Source organism: Hyposmocoma kahamanoa, unplaced genomic scaffold, assembly GCF_003589595.1.
Source record: "Hyposmocoma kahamanoa isolate Upper Pololo Valley unplaced genomic scaffold, ASM358959v1 76, whole genome shotgun sequence".
In the NCBI taxonomy this organism is placed as follows: domain Eukaryota; kingdom Metazoa; phylum Arthropoda; class Insecta; order Lepidoptera; family Cosmopterigidae; genus Hyposmocoma; species Hyposmocoma kahamanoa.
Genome location: NW_020653900.1, coordinates 1,799,593 through 1,818,170, shown reverse-complemented (window position 1 = coordinate 1,818,170; position 18,578 = coordinate 1,799,593). Strand labels below are relative to the sequence as shown.

Sequence of the window (18,578 nt, the reverse complement as noted above, 5' to 3'; positions counted from 1 at the left end):
TATCGCATCGCTATTCGCATCGCCATTCGCACAAATGTGAGAGTGCATCTCAGCCACTCGACACGAATGTTTCGTCTTCTATTGTTTCGACGAGTGGCGATGCAAAAAGCGAGCACTAATAGTCTACATGCGGTGTTACACCAATGCAATAGCCTACTAATATTACTAGATTTTAGTTATGTACTGAGTAACTTTTGAAGTGCCTTCATTTTCTTGGACAGAAACTCCAAAATTGATATCCGTCGAATATTACCATTGGTTTTTAATATTTTATGTGTTATTTTACACTGTTAGCTACTTTTATGTTAAATTAATAGTTTGTTGGAAAAGTAATAAATAAAAAAAATACGGGAGAATCGTAGTCAAGAGCACAGCCCATTCATTAAAACGTTGATTGAAAATAATCTCTGTACAGAGTACTAAAAAAACCGACCTCAAAAGTAAGTGGAATTACGTCTATTTGCTAAGTTTTATTGAAATATTCCCTTGTTCGCCACTATACAGGACTTGACACTGGAGATAATAAAAATCGGTTCTCACTACTCAAAGTATATTGAGAGAAAAACGCCTTGAATTGAAGAATAGCAAAATCAACCATTAAAGTAATTAATTGTTCCTAAATGAAAGTTAGGCGCTATTTATAAAAATGAATCTTCATGCGTGAACAGTCACCCTTCGAGGTGGGTGCTTTTCTTCAAAATGAAATGTGGCCACTATGGAAGTACCCCTTTCCAACAAAAAAAGAATCATGAAAAGCAGTTCACAAATACCGAAGTTATCGCGTAACATACATACAAAAAAAAAGAAAAAGAACATACAGACGAATTGAGAACCTCCTCCTTTTTTGAAGTCGGTAAAAAAAAATTTTGATTTCTATTCGTTACCAAACATATTGGCTAATTAATATGCTACATGTATACTCTATGACATGGTTTCTTAACTTTTTGCTGGTCATGGACCCTTCTCAAAATTTCAAAGTACTCTAGGACCCTTTCCGAAAAGACACGTCCCAACATCGTCTATTTTTTAACGGACTTTAAAAAAGAAGGAAGTTGTTAATTCGACTGTTTTTTGTTATGTTACGCGAACCGATTTTGATGATGAGGGTACGTCTGTATTGGTCCCATTTAAATTTGAAGAAAATATTCTACCCCTAATGGTGGCAAACTAGGGGATGAATCCGTTTTCGTGCTCTTTCCGGTAACCGATTTCTATAAAACTCGGCAAATAGATGCAATCCCAAAAAGCCGCTATAAGCAAACTTTTAAGATCTTTTTTTTAAATAAAAAAGTTATAATTATTATTAACGTGTTAATCGTGTTATTAGGTAGGCTCACCACGGACCCCCGGCGCCCATGATTCGACATATAATAAATATTAGTAGCAGTAGAGCTCCTTGTGAAAAGGTTCGTCCAGGGAAGTACTGCCACCTTACCTATTTCTACCGCCAAGCAGTAATGGTCACATTACTGTGTTCCGGTTGTGAAGGGTAAGGGTGCTGGTGAAATTTCAGGCACATGGGACTTGTCAACTTATGTCTCAGGGTGACGGGCGCAGAGGCAGTGCCCCCAAGATCTTTGTAATTTAAAGCTCTTGGTGGCACTGCAACTGTTATGGGCATGCGTGTAGCTTACCACCAGGCTCACGACTTGTTCGTCCCGTCACTTGGTATTATAAAAAAAAAAATAAAAAAAAATATATCTCTACCTATACATAACTCTAACGATAATGTCAATATCGGAATACTAAAAACCAAGTAGGAGCTCTTGAACATCCCGCCCCCTTTATTGAATTTCATAATCAATACGCTATCTGAGAGATGACTTGACCGACCATACAGTTATTTATAGAACCATTTGTAAAGGTTTACCCCAGGGCTCTGTTTTGAGTTCAATACTGTACAACATTTATACGTTCGATCTGGAAAGCTCCATCAGCAGGTACTCAAGTGTCCTGCAGTATGCGGACGACTTACTGATGTATGTCTCTGGGCATTGTATTCAGCAGATTAGCGACAGTCTTGCCTAGATCTAGGCCTAGATCTATCCCCATCCAAAAGCTCTGCCATTCTATTCTCAAGGAAATTGATGCCTCCTGTCATGAATGTGAAATATGGCGATAGGTCCCTCCCAGCTAAGAACAAGCAAATTTGTAAGAGTAATAGGAAATGAAACTATTTTTCCGGATTTAAATCGCGTATATTTGTTTTTTCAAACAAACCGACGTTTCGGGTCCTTTACAGGTCCCATGGTCATGGTTGACTGAGGTGGTACAGTCTTCAACCAGTTATGTCTAATATTGATGCAAACCACCATATTTTTTCATTATAGTTACAATAGTTATTAATTAAATACCTTATTTTTAATTTTACAAAGAAAACATTACAATTTACCCTACATTAAGTTTTACAAATTATTTTATTGAATGAATTTTTATTAAATTCAATTTATTATTAATTAATAATAGAAATTAGAATATATTAATATTAAAACTAAAACATATTAATTAGTACTGCAGTCTTATGTCTGTTTGGAATTTTTTATTACCTCTAATACTGGATCCCAAACTGGTGGTACGGAGAAACCATCTTCCCTGTTGAAATTAGGATGTTTTTTAATTTCAATGGGCTCTCGCAGCATCCTGGGTAGATAACGGGCTTCTTTTGCAAGGACCTGGGGTTTGTCAAACTTCATTGAATGTGTAGGTTTATCCATGACAAGCTCGCAGACTGCAGATTTGTTTGCGCGACGTTGTTTGACTCAGCGATATGTTCTTTGACGCGGGTACAAATACTTCGCTTTGTTTGTCCAATATAAGAGTGACCGCACTCACAGTCAAGCTAACTCTTGCATCCTGTAAGGGGACGTTACATTTCACGGGTCTCAGGAACTGAGAAATCTGCCTCAGGGGCTTGAAATAGGTCTTGATACATGCACGCCTGAGGACTCTTCCGATCTTGTCTCTAACACCTCTCACGTAAGGTAAGATGGCAGATTTTCGCACGACTGTTGGTGGTTTCACATCGGGCCTGCGGCATTGGCGTGGAATCTTCAACTTATTCGCATATTGGACTTGCTTTATATGCTGAAGTTCCCCTGCCAGATGATTATTGTCGCAGACACCATGTGCTCTCTGAAACAAAGATTTGCTCTCGGTAGCTAACTAGCTAGGATGGCGATGGGAATTACCATTTCTTGCAAAAGAAGCCCGTTATTGACCCAGGATGCTGCGAGAGACTATTGAAATTAAAAAACATCCTAATTTCAACAGGGAAGATGGTTTCTCCGTACCACCAGTTTGGGATCCAGTATTTCCTCTAATGAAAAATCCCAAACAGATGTCTGTTTGGGATTTGGGTGTCATATGTTAAGACTTCAGTACTAATTAATATGTTTTAGTTTATTCTAATTTCTATTATTAATTAATAATAAATTGAACTTAACAAAAATTCATTCAATAAAATAATTTGTAAAACTTAATGTAGCGTAAATTGGAATGTTTTCTTTGTAAAATTAAAAATAAACTATTGTAACTATAGTGAAAAAATAGGGTAGTTTGCATCAATATTAGACATAACTGGTAGAAGACTGTACCACCTCAGTCAACCGTGACCATGGGACCTGTAAAGGGCCTGAAATGTCGGTTTGTTTGAAAAAACAAATATACGCGATTAAAATCCGGAAAAATAGTTTCATTTCCTATGTGCAACAATCGCGAAAATCTAAGAATTCTAGGAGTAATATTGGACTGAAAACTCTCGGGAGTGCCGCATTGTGAACACACTTTGACGAAATGTGAAGGCAATCTGAATATCTTAAGATGCCTCTCTGGCGTCTGGTGGTGTGCCCACCCATTTACCATGAGACTTTTGTATAACGCCCTAATAAGGAGCGCCGTCGACTACGGAACCTTCTTGCTACCTGACAATGTAAGAGTCTTAAATAATCTCAGTACAGAGTACTAAAAAAACCGACCTCAAAACTACGTGGAATTACATATAATTACAATGTTTTATTGAAATCGGTTACCGGGTAGTGCGCAAACCCGGATTCATCCCCTAGTTCGCCACTAACATATGATCAAAATCGGTTCTCACTTCTCAAAGTATATTGAGAGAGAAAAACGCCTTGAATTGGAAAATAGCAAAATCAACCATTAAATTAATTGCTGCTTATAATAAAATTTAGGCGCTATTTATAAAAATGAATCTTCATGCGTGAACAGCCACCCTTAGAGGTGGATGATTTTCTTCAAAATTAAATGGGACCACTATGGAGATACCCTCTTTCCAACGAAATAAGTATCATGAAAATCGGTTCACAAATACCGGAGTTATCGCGTAACATACATACAAAAAAACATACAGACGAATCGAGAACCTCCTCCTTTTTTTGAAGTCGGTTTAAAAACTAGAGAACGTATAATCAAAAGCACTCAGAATAATCACGGGGGCAATGAAATCCAGTCCAATAACATACCTACAAGTAGAATGCTGCGATCCACCCTTTAATTTTTAACCGACTTCAAAAAGGAGGAGGTTCTCAATTCGTTTGTATCTTTTTTTTGTATGTATGTTACGCGATAACTCCGCCGTTTGTGAACCAATTTTGATGATTCTTTTTGTTGGAAAGAAGGTACCTCAGATGTGGTCCCATTTAAATTTCAAGAAAATATTCCACCTCTAAGGGTGGCAAACTAGGGGATGAATGACTTTTGAGGTCAGTTTTTTAATCGGAGGGTAGGATATCGAAGACGATATCAAAGTGATAGGTTTTTCTTCCGTAGTTTGCAAATAAAAAAACACCAGTCGAAAACGCGAAAAATGCATAATTGTGCCACTATAAACTGCAAAAGCACCATAACTGTCGGTAAACGGGTAAACAGGAACGTTTCCTTCCACGGGCAAGTGATTTTGTAATCAGAAGATGCATAATTTATTTTAAATAAATTATATAGTAATAATTAAAAAAAAGTGAACTTTTTGAATTATTACTGCATAATTATAACTATATAATCGAGGACTCTGGCGGTAATTTAAATTACCGCATTTACCGGTCTTTACAGGTGAATGCTTCGGCGTACTGCAAGCCATTGAATGTGTGATTATAATGAGACTGTCAAAAGCAATAATATTCAGTGATTCACACAGCGCTCTACAGGCGCTAACGCGGTTTACCTTTAAAAGCCATAAACAAGCGTCTGTTATTTTTGAAACTAGAAATCTCTTCTTCTAATGCTCGTCGAAGGACTACGTCGTCGCTCTTGCCTGGATCCCGGGTCATGCAGGCATCTCTAGCAATGAGGAAGCTGACAGGTTGGCAAAGGAAGCTGTTCGGGACGGGAACATCCATCTTTACGCGAACTATAGCCATGACCAGGGGGTCGATTCAGAACCTTACGATAACTCAGTTGTCGACCGATTTCTTTTCATTTTAATTCGCAACACACGAATCGAACGTCACACTGTCGTATTCGAAACCGAACCGAAATGACGTCACATCCGTACGATTAGGTACTCGAACTTCTCGACCGGCAAAGGCTACAAACGTTATTCAGAACACAGTTACCGAATGAAAGTTACCGAACGTCCTATTGTTTACGAAGCAAGAATGTAATATGGAAGTCTCTTATTATTTTAAGTAAAGCTATTGGCTATTGTTCAATTTTATTAATTTATTTTAATGCAACACTAATTCTTATATTGTAGGCCTTTAAAGTCTTAAAAATGTGTATAAAAGTAAACGCCGTTGGATAACGAAATCGTATCCGAATCTAACGTTTAACTCGGAATGTTCTGAATAGCTCGGAAAGCGCCCTTCGATTCGAGAACGATGTCCAATCGAACGATTCGGTTAAAATATCGAAGAGTTCTGAATCGGGATCCTGGCAAACCTACCGAAACGATATTTATTCGAGGCATGGAATAGAAGCTGGATGACAGATATCTCCAAAGGGAAGCACTACCGCTTGATTCAAGAGTGAAAGAGTTAATTCCTCGCAAGCCATAATAATAATAATAATAATAATAATAATAAATTTCTTTATTTCCTCCACAAAATTTAGATGTAACCAACGAACAATTTGATCTTATGAAATAGCAATTTGTGGAGACTGGTGCCTAAACTATAGTTCATCAAGATGAAATTTGACAAAAAGACTACGGGTCGTATTCCAGAACTCTACTCAATACTCAAGTCAGGACTTGAGTATTGCAGTGAGCACTGAAAATCATACTCAAGTCCTTGCCATTAGGGTCGTATTTCCAGTGCTTGAAATCATACTCAAGTCTGCTCAAATCCTGACTTTGAGTAGAGTTCTAGAATACGACCCTAACTCCACTATTTGTAGGCTACGACTTGGTCACGTGACAACCCAGCGCACCTTTCCAAACTCAATATTGTTCCTGACCCTGGATGCTTATGCGGCATGAGGCCTATGGGGATCTAAACCATATCTTCTTCTCCTGCACCTTAATTGATCACGACACTTTCATATCCGAACTCCAGGCCATCAGTTCCCCACTCCCCACCTCCAAAACAACTTTATTCTATTTATGTAACAAAAATGTTCATAATGTACTGGCATTATTTATCGAAAATAACAATGTCAAGCTTTAATATGTATGCCGATATATAATAGCTACCCACCTACCCTACCTACCATATCCTTTTACATCAAAATATCGTGCCTCTTCCACAATCTGTAATTCTCCTTTTCCGCCCTTTCGTTGGCTAAATGCGAAGGCAAAGCCATTAATATAAAAAAAAACTCTTTAGTTCTTGGAAAAACAGTCGAAAATTTCAGCATTTGTCATTAGAATAAAATTTTTAAGACCCTTTTTTGAAATCCGATAAATAAATTTTTCCGTTTCATTGATGGAGTAGGATTATGGATGAAAATGAAGATGACATTATCGCGGCTTTTGGGCATATTTTGTTGGCCGGGGTGGCTACTAAGGCGCTTGGCACAACAAATGGCACGAGTTTCACCCATCCGGGGATGCATGCCAACTACCTCCTTCATGGACTCACGGGAGGATTTCACTTTGTGTGTTAGTTTATTTTTTTATCTTTAACCTTTACCTTAGTGTTACGCACTAAGGATACATCTGTATCTGAAGGCGAGCATAGTTGCTCCTATACTACATTGCATATGGATGATTTATAAGCGGAATCGCGTTGTCACACGAGCAGCATTAAGTACTATACTCATATTGATATTTAATTTGGATCGAGTGTTGGTGATTGGACTGAAACTTGTATTAGGTGAATAATCGCAAAAATTAGACATTGCAAGTTCTACTTGTTCTCTTTACTTACTGTTTTAGAGCCTATGTACATTGCGTATTTTATTAACGCCGACGACGCGCGTTTACACCCCACAGACGCGCTTTTGCGCATTTTGATAAAAGGTAGTTTTCACTTTAGTTTGTTCTTTTCAGTTAGTTTTTTGAAATGAAGCAACTACATTAAATTTTAAGTGTAAATTCCAGTAGCTTCTTGCTTGTAATATGATGTTTGCGCGCGTTTGAATCGATTCACTACAGCGCTTCTGCGGCGAGTATACGCGCAAATGACGCGTGTTTACGGCGCCGTAAACAAGTTCGCGAAACTCGCGTCGTCGGCGCATATAAAACACGCCGTGTGCATTGATTCTTAGCGCACCACGCAGCGCCGACGCTAGCCCATGTAGTGCTTGGGCGCAAGCAATACCCAAGCGCCCTCTAGTAGGTTCGCGATCAAAATGGAACTAAGTTGGTTATACAATTCTCCAAGTGATCAGAAATTTGGGTGCAAATGGTGCAATTATAAACGATGTTGAAAAACAATAGCTCGGTTACTTGTACCGCGAGAGACGCAGGCTCTTTGGAGCCCCCTAGAGCCGGGTATTCACTAGGAGCTGTCACCGTAAGCGTTGCATGTTATGTTATCAAAATCATTGTGTACGGGGTTCACGAGCTTGCCACTAGCTGAACGCGTGCGGTTCGTAGTGTGCCGACGATAACTAGGTACTTAGTCTTGTGAGTGACGACTGTTTCATACGTACACACTATATAAGTACTAAAAAGTTTTATTTGATTAATGTAAATAAACCGTAATTAAGCATTTTATGAGGCATTATCCGGTATTAACTTTTTAATATTTATAAATATATGATTATATTTTCAGGTAATAGACAACATTTCGAACTACCTATTTAAAATAGTACTAAATATCCAGGGTGGAACGGAATGACCGACAAAGCCGAAAGTGTCACGTTAAAAACCCTACATACATGAGTTTTATTTACTTTAAATGTAAAACCAGAGCAGTTGAAAAATTTTCGTTCAGATGTAAACTTTTCGTGTTGCTACAACCCTAAGCGAATGATAGCGCTAGTACATCTGTCGCCTCATTGGCGACATTCGTGTCATTGGCACTCGTGAGAGAAATAGAAAGTGAGAAAGAACTGCTTGCCTTACATTGAACTTACCTTAAATTAAAAGGATGTTCGATTTGTCCACGTCTTCTTTACTCTTGCAGACATTCCAGACACATTCCTGGGTGTGCCGGTCACAAGCCGTGGTTTTCCACACAAACACTGTGTACACTTTACTTGCTTAACACAAACACTACTTAATAACGGCAGTATTCCAATAAGTTGCTGTCACAACCCAAAAAAATAATAAGTAAACGTTGTTTGTGTTGTAAACACGAGAAAAACAGGAAACTATATAGCCGGTCATTTTGAACTAATTGATGAATGGGAAAGCAGTGTTGCCAACTAGACTAAAGCAAATATCACTAATCAGACTTAATGGTCACAGCACATAAAAGCGGTTTCACATCGTTTGTTGCGTATGCTCCATCTGCCTAGGTTTTGTAATCTGAGCTGCAGTGCATCAAACGACTTTGTCGTGCAAACGACAACGCGGCTGCCGTGAAACGATAAATTGTCGTCACGATCTAGTAGGAACAGCTAGACACGACAGTCGCATAGTTTAGAAACAATATCGCACTTGACAACTAACGTAGTATTATCTTAAAAATTTCCCTTATTTTGTATATTATCTCCAAATTGCGTTATATTAATAATTTCTCCCCCAAGATTTTGCTATATTTGTATATCATTCGTATACTTTCAAAGTGTGAGGACAACACTGTTGGTTTGAAATTAAATAGGTAATATTAATGTAACTTAAAGCAATTTTGAAATAATACTATGTTAGTTGTCATGTGCATATGTCTCCCGAAGATTCTATGAGAGGTGCATTTTCTCGGTAAATGTACTGGGTCTGGGAATTTAGGAGTGTTAATTACTTATTACCCGCATAATAAATCATTATTCACTTGATGATTGGTCAAAGAAAGTGACTGATGGGGTCCTGATTGACGGCAGAGGTCGACGACCTATTAAATTTCAAACTTTTTGCCCTGAGCACACCCCGGACACTCCATGCAACAGTCGAAAGTTATTTACCTACTACTATTACATACAGCAAGGCGCTATCTGCACACGCACAAATGTGCACACAAGTGAAGTGGCAGGGTTGCCCATTACTTTCTCGTACGTGGTCAGAGCGGCAACATAGCGAAAATTCTAGTGCGAATCTGTTATCTATAATTCTATTAATAAAATTCTAATAATTACACATGTTAATTAGGTATTTATATCAATATAATATTCTTTTTTCATTAATTCACTAACTAGAATAATCCTGAAGGTTTATTTCATCATCATCAAACTTAAGTTACACTCTTGTTGGTGGAGCATCTTGGTTTATTAAAAAAAAATTAGAAGCACCTAAAATGTTATATTTTAGATAGGTACTTTTAAGTAAGGTAACCAAGGTATTTGAAATTGCGTTTCAACTTTATCATTACTTAGTAAATAATTATATTCACTACATATTTATTATCGGCAATACAAATTGAACACTCGAGAACCCTTGTCTACTTTATTACATCCCTTTATATTGATGTGATAAATCTGTATTTTAATAGTATTTTGCACCAAATAAATGAAGAAAACAATAACTGAATGAGTCTCAAATATAAGTTTTTTTATTTACTCGTTTCATCTTTCCGTAAACGAAAAAAACTCCTCGCTTTATCCCGTTTAGATGATGCCGTACACAGCAACACTCGCGACCATTATAAATAGTAACGTACAATGATGTCATATGATAACGTACAAATTTCATAACGAATAATTGAAAACTATATACAAATATGAAAAACGGCTCGCCGACAGCCTTGTTGCCGTTCAGACAATGTGACCGTCAATGTGCGGGGCGTGGTCCTGTATCTAAAGCTAGGGAGGGGCGGAGTGTTTCCATTCTCGGTACTTTTTTGTTCTCTGTCCCGAGTACCTCCCAGTAGTTGCCTCCAAACAGCTGTGCTTTTTGGTGTAAGATTGACAACACAGACCTTTTAAGCAAATCTTTATCATTGAATAACTCGGAAACTATTAATTACACTTAAGAGTACAATTAAGTATACATATTTAAGACTCTTCACAGTTTTCGGCTTTGTCGGTCATTCTGTTGTACCCGGTATAATATAAATATAGTATTTCATTAAACATGTTTAATAACACTTATCACAAGTTTCCTACGATAAACAACCTAAAATCTAGCCTATAAAAATGATAACTAATACCATGCGACCAAATTAAAGAGTACAACAGTAATTATTGTATTTCACCGGTTAACCAAGTGACAACTGAAGTTTGTCTTTAAACTATAGAACCTCGTTACTTTGTCTCATTACAGTTACAGCTAATGAGTACCCGGCTGAAGAGCCTGCGCTCACGTGCGCTGTAAGCCCACCACTGTAAAGGCTGGGTGTAGATTTAGACTTTATTTTATTTCGAGGAGTCCGTTATACACCTGCTAGATGTGCATATACATAAGTATTAATGGTCAATGAATATCGTGGGATCACGCAAGTGCTCTAAAGATAAATCTCTTCAAAATTGTCATTATAATTTAATACGACTTTGAATACGTGTATACCACCACATTCGTATATAACCTTAATTTATTATATTTTAGCGACAGCTACCGGATTAAACGTTCAACCACTATATACAGTCTCCAAGCAAGCCGTGCAGTATTTAGCATTACCAAGTCTAATGGCCGATCTTTACTACGAAAATAAGCACGTCAGCCTATTGCACATTGCTACTGGAATGCTCCCTTTCGTCGTTGCGGTGACTGGCAACGACAGCCCACATCTATCGAACTTTACCGTCTCTGTTAACATTATTTCTCTTTGCTACTACGCAATTAAGCATTCCGACGATGAGTATGCGTGGTACACTGCCGGAAGTGCCATAGTGACATACTTCGGACTCAGCTACGTGAATGCTCTGTTTCCCGTAGGCCTAGCCATAACGGAATATTTCGCTCACAAATTGTACAACGCGAATTTCGGTCCGCCTCCGACTCCAGAAGAGCTCAAAGAAAGAAATCGTCGAAAGAAAGAAGCAGAACGACTCAAGCAAGCAGCAGAACGAGAGGCGCAAAAGGCGGCCAAGATCGCGGCTCAGAAAGCCAAAGATTTAGAAAAAGCTAAGTTAAAAGAGTCCAAAAAAAAGTGAACGTTATCAAATTATTTTCATACCAATATATACAATATGTAACATTATTAAAAAAAAACTAAAATGATACTTGAAGCTTTAAAAATAATTTCCCATTGGTAAGAATAGATGTGCTAAATTAAAAAAAATGGGAGTGAATATTTTTTGTTATTGATAAAAGAGCTAGCTAGTTTAGTAATGCCGAATTTTATTGACTGGCTTGGTACTGAAGTAGTGATAGTATACATGACTCCAACGAAATTCGCGTAACTTGCGAAGTAGATATATTTATTGGTTTTAACAAATTGGGCAAAATGCAGCTATATGCCAATGTAGAACTTTTAAATTTTTATTAACGATGATTATGTGTTCATTCGGCGTTAAAACTTGTGTATATGACAACTAAGTTTAAGTTCTTTCTCGTGAATCGTGTTAAGAAAGTGTGTTTTTCGTTTGTGCACGCCATGTAACAGTTGTTTATATAAATAACTGCATCAATTGGTTTTTTTCTAGTGACGTCATTGTTCAGGATATTAGAAAATTTGAGCGTTTATACAGGTTGGTTTGTGCATTGCTATGACTTCTTTAATTTTTCTAAAACAACGCCCACTGATACACAGTTTAGTTTTAGTTAAATCGAATTCACATATTTACTTTTCTCATTTCTTATAACACAGTGTTGTTATTTGGTGTGTTTCGTGCCATGCTGTTTTTTCTAGATTAGGTAAAATGTTGTAATATGTTATTAAAGTCATGTGAAGTTAGGGCGAGAAAAAAATTAAAAAAGGTCAAAGCGTGCAGAAACCTGTCAAATATTTTTGAATACTTAATATAAATTGTTCAAATTGGTACTCTATAGCCGCGTGTGAAATGGAGATACAGGTAGCTCTGTTATCGGGATTTGAAAGTTCGCAATATTTGATCACCCTGTATAAGAATAGGTGAACTCTAGCGCGAATACAATATTGTACTTGAGCTGGAGAAAAACATGTTATTGTATTGAAATAAGCGAAGAGTTAATACCGGTTCAACACTATGGTTATGTGCGCTTTATTCCAGTCTATTTGTTATTAATCTTAGGCATAAAATAGTCCTAACTAAATTGATCGTAAATTCTGGGAACACTCCGGAAATAAGTTAGGTACTGATGAAGCATTTTGCATCATTGCATATCGTATCTGCATGAACCGTAACAAATGTTAAACATTTTTTTTTAAAGTATATATTATTGATTGTTTTTAATGAACGCATTTTTTGGTAAATCGGTTACTGAGGTGGTATTAGGGGAAATAAGACCAAACTGTTCAACATCTCTGCCATCTCTACCACTACTAAAAAATGTCGATATCACGCCGTCTCCTATGCCCCGTTCCCCTTATACAGCATAACGTCACTACATCATCTAGCCAGTTCTAGGCAAACAATGTGCACGGGGGTTTTTGCATTATAAAGTTCGTACTCACAAAGCCAAGACGGCGTTACAAATAAAAAAATGTCGGTTTTTATATAGTGACGTTATCATTCTCAGTGTACGATAATTTAATACGACTTTGAATTCGTATATACCTTTACATTCGTGTATAAACTTAATTTATTATGTTTTAGCGAAAATTACCGGATTAAACGTTCAACCAGTATATAGGATCACCAAGATGGCCGTGCAGTATTTAGCCTTACCAAGTCTCATGGCCGATCTTAACTACGAAAATAAGTACATCAGCGTAGCCCACTTTGCTACAGGATTGCTCCCATTCGCCGTCGCGGTGTCTGGCAACGACAGCCCACACTTGTCAAACTTTGCCATTTCCGTTAACGTTATTTCTCTTTGCTACTACGCAATTAAGCATACCTGCCATGAGTATGCGTGGTACACTGCCGGAAGTGCTCTTGTGACATACTTCGGATTCAGCTACGTGAATATGTTGTTTCCCATAGGCCTGGCCATAACAGAATTTCTCGCTCACAAATTGTACTACGCGAATTTCGGTCCGCCTCCGACTAAAGAAGAGCTGAAAGAAGCAGAAAGGAAAAAGAAAGAAGAAGAAAAGAAAAAGAAAGAAGCAGAAAAGAAAAAGATAGAAGCAGAAAAAGCTGCGAAAAAGCAGGCCATGCTCGCTGAGAAGGCCAAAGAGAAAGAAAAAGCCAAGGCCGCTGCTGAGAAGAAGGCCAAAGAGAAAGAAAAAGACAAGGCAAAAAAAAAGTAAAGGTTATCAATTATTTTCATACCAAATATAACATTTGTAAAGTATCTAAAAAAAAACTAAAATGATACTTGAGGCGATAAAAATAATTTCTCATTGGTATGAATAGAAGCGCCAAATTTAAAAAATGGGAGTAAATATTTTTTATTATTGATGAAGAAGAAACTAGCTTTAGGTTTGCAACGCCGAAATTAATTGACTGACTTGGCGCTAAAGCAGCGAAATGTTCCATGACTCTAATCAAATTCACGTTAATGGCGAAGTATTGGTTTTAGCAAATTGGGCAAATTGCAGCAGCAGCAGGTGCCAATGTAGAACATTTAAAATTTTTATTTACGATGATGATGTGTTCATTCGGCGTTAAAATTTGTGTATATGACAACTAAGTTTAAATTCGTTCTTTCTCGTGATTCTTATTAAGTGTGATTTTTTTGGCTTGAACACGCCATGTAATAGTTATTTATATAAATAACTGCATCAATTGTTTCTTTTAATGTGACTGCATTTTTCTGGATATTAGGAAATTTCAGTGTTTAACCAGGAAGGTTTGTGTATTGCTATGTCTGCTTCTATTTTAAAATCTCGCCCAGTACATAGTTTAGTTTTAGTTAATCGAATTCATGTATTTATTTTTCTATTATTCATTGTTATTTGTAAAATTCTTACAACCTCCCAGGTCTATATTACGTCATCATCATAAACAATAATTTTTCTATTATGCCTTTTTACAAAATATAATAAATTTACTAAAAATAAATTTAAGTTTTTGTTATACTATCTAACACTTTTTAGATCTATAATAATTATAGAATAATTATAATCAATTATTGATAATAAGGTTAAGTTGAAATGTGCAAGCGTCCTCACGCGCAGAGTTAGGACTGTTTAGAGCGTACCATTTAAATATTGTAATTTTTGTATGAAAGAAAAATCTGATGGATTATCAAAAGTAGTGGAAGGAAAGTTGTTGTTTATGATGTTAGTAATGTAGTCCCGTTTGTATTTTACAAATAATCCTGTATAGTGTGTTATTTGCTGTCTCGTATCATACTGACTTTTGTAGACTCAGTGAAATGTTGTAAAATGTTAATATAGTCATGTGAACTTATGGCGAGAAAAAAAAGGTCAAAGCGTGCAGAAACCTGTGATATATTTTTGTCTACTTTATATAAATTGTTCGAGAACGTACGCTATTTTAATGGTGTTCAGAAGGCTTTAATAACAATGTCTTCAGAACTATTCTTATGATGGAAAATGTGTATTGAACCTTTCTAGTTCAAATAGACGAACAGTAAGCTGCGCGTGAAATGGAGATACTGGGAGCTCTGTTACCGGGTGTTGAAACTTACTCAATAATAATAGGTGGGCAGTAGCGCGTATACAACATTGTACTTCACCTAAGACAAACATGTTATTTCAATGAAACAAACGATGCGTTATAACCTGTTCAAGAATTATTATATCTTAGACATAAAGTAGTTGTCATTAAATTGATCGTGATAAGTTCGGTATTGATGAGGCACTTTGCATTATTGCGTTATCGTATGTATATGAACCGTATCAAATGTTAAATATTTTTTAATTTCTTTAATAAAGTATTAAATTATTGGTTGTTTTTATCATTAACCCGTTTTTAGTGAACAGGATGAGGTGATGTTGGGAGAAATTGGATCTAAAGAATTTCAAGACCTTAAAAATTTATTCAAAGTCATTTATCAAGGAGTAATTTCACATAAAAAATAATTGAATATCAATTCAATAAAAAATTTCAATACAGTGAATAGCGACATGTCTAGCCAGGGCTGGTAGCTGTAAAGGTATCTAACTGGGTGACGAAATACTTTCGATGGCGCTACGGCTAAAAAGTCGTTGAAAATCCAAAACCAAAAGATACATGTGGACCATCGGCAAATTGTTTTCCCCACAGGTCACCTATGTGCCTAGGTGAACTACGGGGATTTCTTATCGTGGATTGCCTTATTATTACAACTCCATAACATTTCAATTGCAAAGAGATATAATTAAATGACACACATTGACCTAACAAATAGGTCAATGATAACACAAGTATAATTTTACAGATTTGACTGCCTCCGTGGCCGAACGGTTACCATGCTGGGCTGCCATACCGAGGTCCCAGATTCGATTCCCGGGCCGGAGAAATATTTTGTATGGCTTACATTTATTTCTTTCGTTCGTTTTGGTGTAATTTGTGGTTGTCTATGGCACCTACGATACATGGTCTTCCTAATGTGAGGTTATGAGTCTGTGCGTAATTTATAATTATTATTTGATGTCAATATTGATTCGAGTTTGGAAAAATGAGAAACGACCTTAATTTTATTCAGAGTAAAGGTGGCAGTATCTTATTGTTTAAGAAACAGAAAACATCAATGTCATAATGTAAAACTTATGTAAAAATCTGAATAGTAAAGGAAATGTCATTGTACGTAGTTACGGATAACATGATATCGAACTACACATTGACGGTTCTTGTTTCGATGCTCTGGAGGGGGATATTCGAACAAAAGTGTAAAGCTTGATGTCCTGTTGGCTGTACTAATTATAAGTAGGTAGGTAAAATACTATATATTTTTAACCGACTTCAAAAAAAGGAGGAAGTTCTAAATTCGACTATATGTTTTTTTTGTATGTATGTTACGCGATAACTCCGCTATTTGTGAACCGATGTCAGTTATTTCATAAAGCTGGTATAAGTATTTTTTGTTTAAGCATATGTAGGTAGATACATATACCATACCTACTCTTAGGGGTATTTGTGTAATATTCTACGAATCGCATGTGTAACGAAGTTGCCCCCCGGAGACTTCGCCCCCCGCCGGCTGCATTAGGTTAGGGCTCTTTCAATACGCGACGGTTGGTTAACCCCGAGACAAAGAAAAGATTAAGGGAATGTGCGTGTTTTGTTTATTGTTTTGAAAATATTTAGGGTGTAAGCGTTAAAATTTGAGTATGCTTTACCATCTCTATACCTTCGTTCCCACTAGTACCACCGCAAATTACACTTGAAATCGTCGCAAATAACGCCTGAGAAGTATGAGCAAGAAACTCTAGGGGTTGCTCTTTGTAAATGCACATTTGAATACATTTATTCTTTACTATATTTATTTCAAACATCTTAGGTCGAGAATACATGCAAGAGTTAAACGGGCCACTACCACGAGTAGGGTAGCCCTGGTTTAAGACGACGCACTTAAGCTTTGAGACGGTGTAGAATGAAAACAAAAAGTGTTAGAAAATCTGCTATTGTTTTATTTTATAGTCTACTTATCTGACTATAACAACGTGTTATATTTAAAGTAGTTATATTTAATAATGTGGTTGTAATTGATAAAAAAGTGCAAAACTGGATTTGCGTACTCTTACACTGTACTATAGGTAAGAGTACGCATGTGTGTCGGTACGAGTACACAACACCTTTTTTGATAGGACTTCGTTTATCGGTTGCACGAATCACCTTCATACCTTTCTGGTAATATGATTTTTTGTCTCCGTATGCCTGGGCCTTTGCTCGTGGAGAGCTGAGAAGAGTCTACTTGTGGCACGACATACCTCAGAGTGGTGGTGGTGCTTTAGGCGCACTTGCAGCCGATATTTCAGGCAGATTCGCAGCACATGCCTCAGGTCTGTTAAATCTTCAAAAATACTAGACTCTCGCAAAAGGTTTCACTTGATTTAAGAACGAGGCACAGCGACAAATTTAATTCAGAAGTACACTATTGTAAAAAGAACGATCTGAGACTACGCGCGTACTCGTGCAACACGTCGAGTTGCGTACTCTTGCACACTTCAGCCATTTCAGAATAAAACTGCTACTAACGCCATATATTGCAAGTGACCAGAATCGTTTGCAGTTTGATCTGTAGACGAGTTTTTGCGCGATTTGATACAAAGTCAGTTTTTAAAAAATATGCTGGGTTTCTTTCAAAATACCAAAAATTTTTATGCAAATACATAAACATTTTCAGACTTAGGTAGTTTCTTGGTTTTCAATAATTTTTGAATATTTTTCCGCACAACAATCTCCACTTCCTAGCACTACAAAATGACACTGAACTTAGTTGCGTATTGTAAATAACTTCTCGGCAATGTACATTGCGTACTCTTCATTGCGTCATCGTAGACCAGGCTACCTTATTTCTCATTCACGTACGCAGAAGCAGTATCTTTACGGCGCGTGTACACGCTAAGAAATTTGTCGTGTCTGCAAAAGAAAAAACGAGAAAGGCCTTATACACGACAAGAATTGTCGGATTTAGCCACGAAAATATTTCGTGTCTGTTGCAGACAATAAAATGATGACTATATACACGATACGAATTCTTTCGGGCAGACGCGTGTAGGGTAAACGTGTCATGCATTGACGAGGTAGCTGTCGTTTTACTACCGACTGTCAAAAGAAATAAAGCGGAAATAAAGAGGTTGGTCGTTTACTGACAATGCGCCCTGTGCAATAGCGGCAGAGCGCGTCGCGTCGGGGGTAGACAAGAATTTTTTTTATTGCGGCGCCGAGGCTGTGTACACAGTTCGTGTGTAGAAACGACACGAATTCTTCCATAGACCCAGCGACTTTTCTTAGCGTGTACTGGCGCCGTTAGGCTCCTGACAGATTAACTGCATGTTTTCAGTTAAGGTGTGAAGCCGTAATCAATTTCAAGCAGCCGAGACCACGATTGCATGAAGTTGATAACGGCTTCACGTATTAACTGCATGCAGTCGATCTTGGCTGCATGAAGTAAGTTTCGACCGTATGCAGTTAATGCGTGAAGCCGTTATCAACTTCATGCAGGCGAG

General features: G+C 37.2%; 1 protein-coding gene across 1 annotated transcript; it reads left to right on the top strand.

Moving 5' to 3' along the window:
• Positions 1-6,836: 6,836 nt before the first annotated feature.
• Positions 6,837-14,078, top strand: LOC113232586. The gene is made up of 3 exons (XM_026467354.1): positions 6,837-7,051; positions 13,168-13,751; positions 14,058-14,078. The coding sequence occupies exons 1-3, from the start codon at positions 6,889-6,891 to the stop codon at positions 14,076-14,078; spliced, it is 768 nt and encodes a 255-aa protein (XP_026323139.1). The 5' UTR covers positions 6,837-6,888.
• Positions 14,079-18,578: the final 4,500 nt, after the last annotated feature.

Bases quoted from the DNA above. Each gene is read 5' to 3' on its own strand.
- LOC113232586 (XM_026467354.1), top strand. From the start codon at position 6,889: ATGGATGAAAATGAAGATGACATTATCGCGGCTTTTGGGCATATTTTG. The intron at 7,052-13,167 runs GTTAGTTTATTT...ATTATGTTTTAG, and splicing joins GGGAGGATTTCACTTTGTGT to CGAAAATTACCGGATTAAAC. The intron at 13,752-14,057 runs GCAAAAAAAAAG...GGCAAATTGCAG, and splicing joins AAGAGAAAGAAAAAGACAAG to CAGCAGCAGGTGCCAATGTA.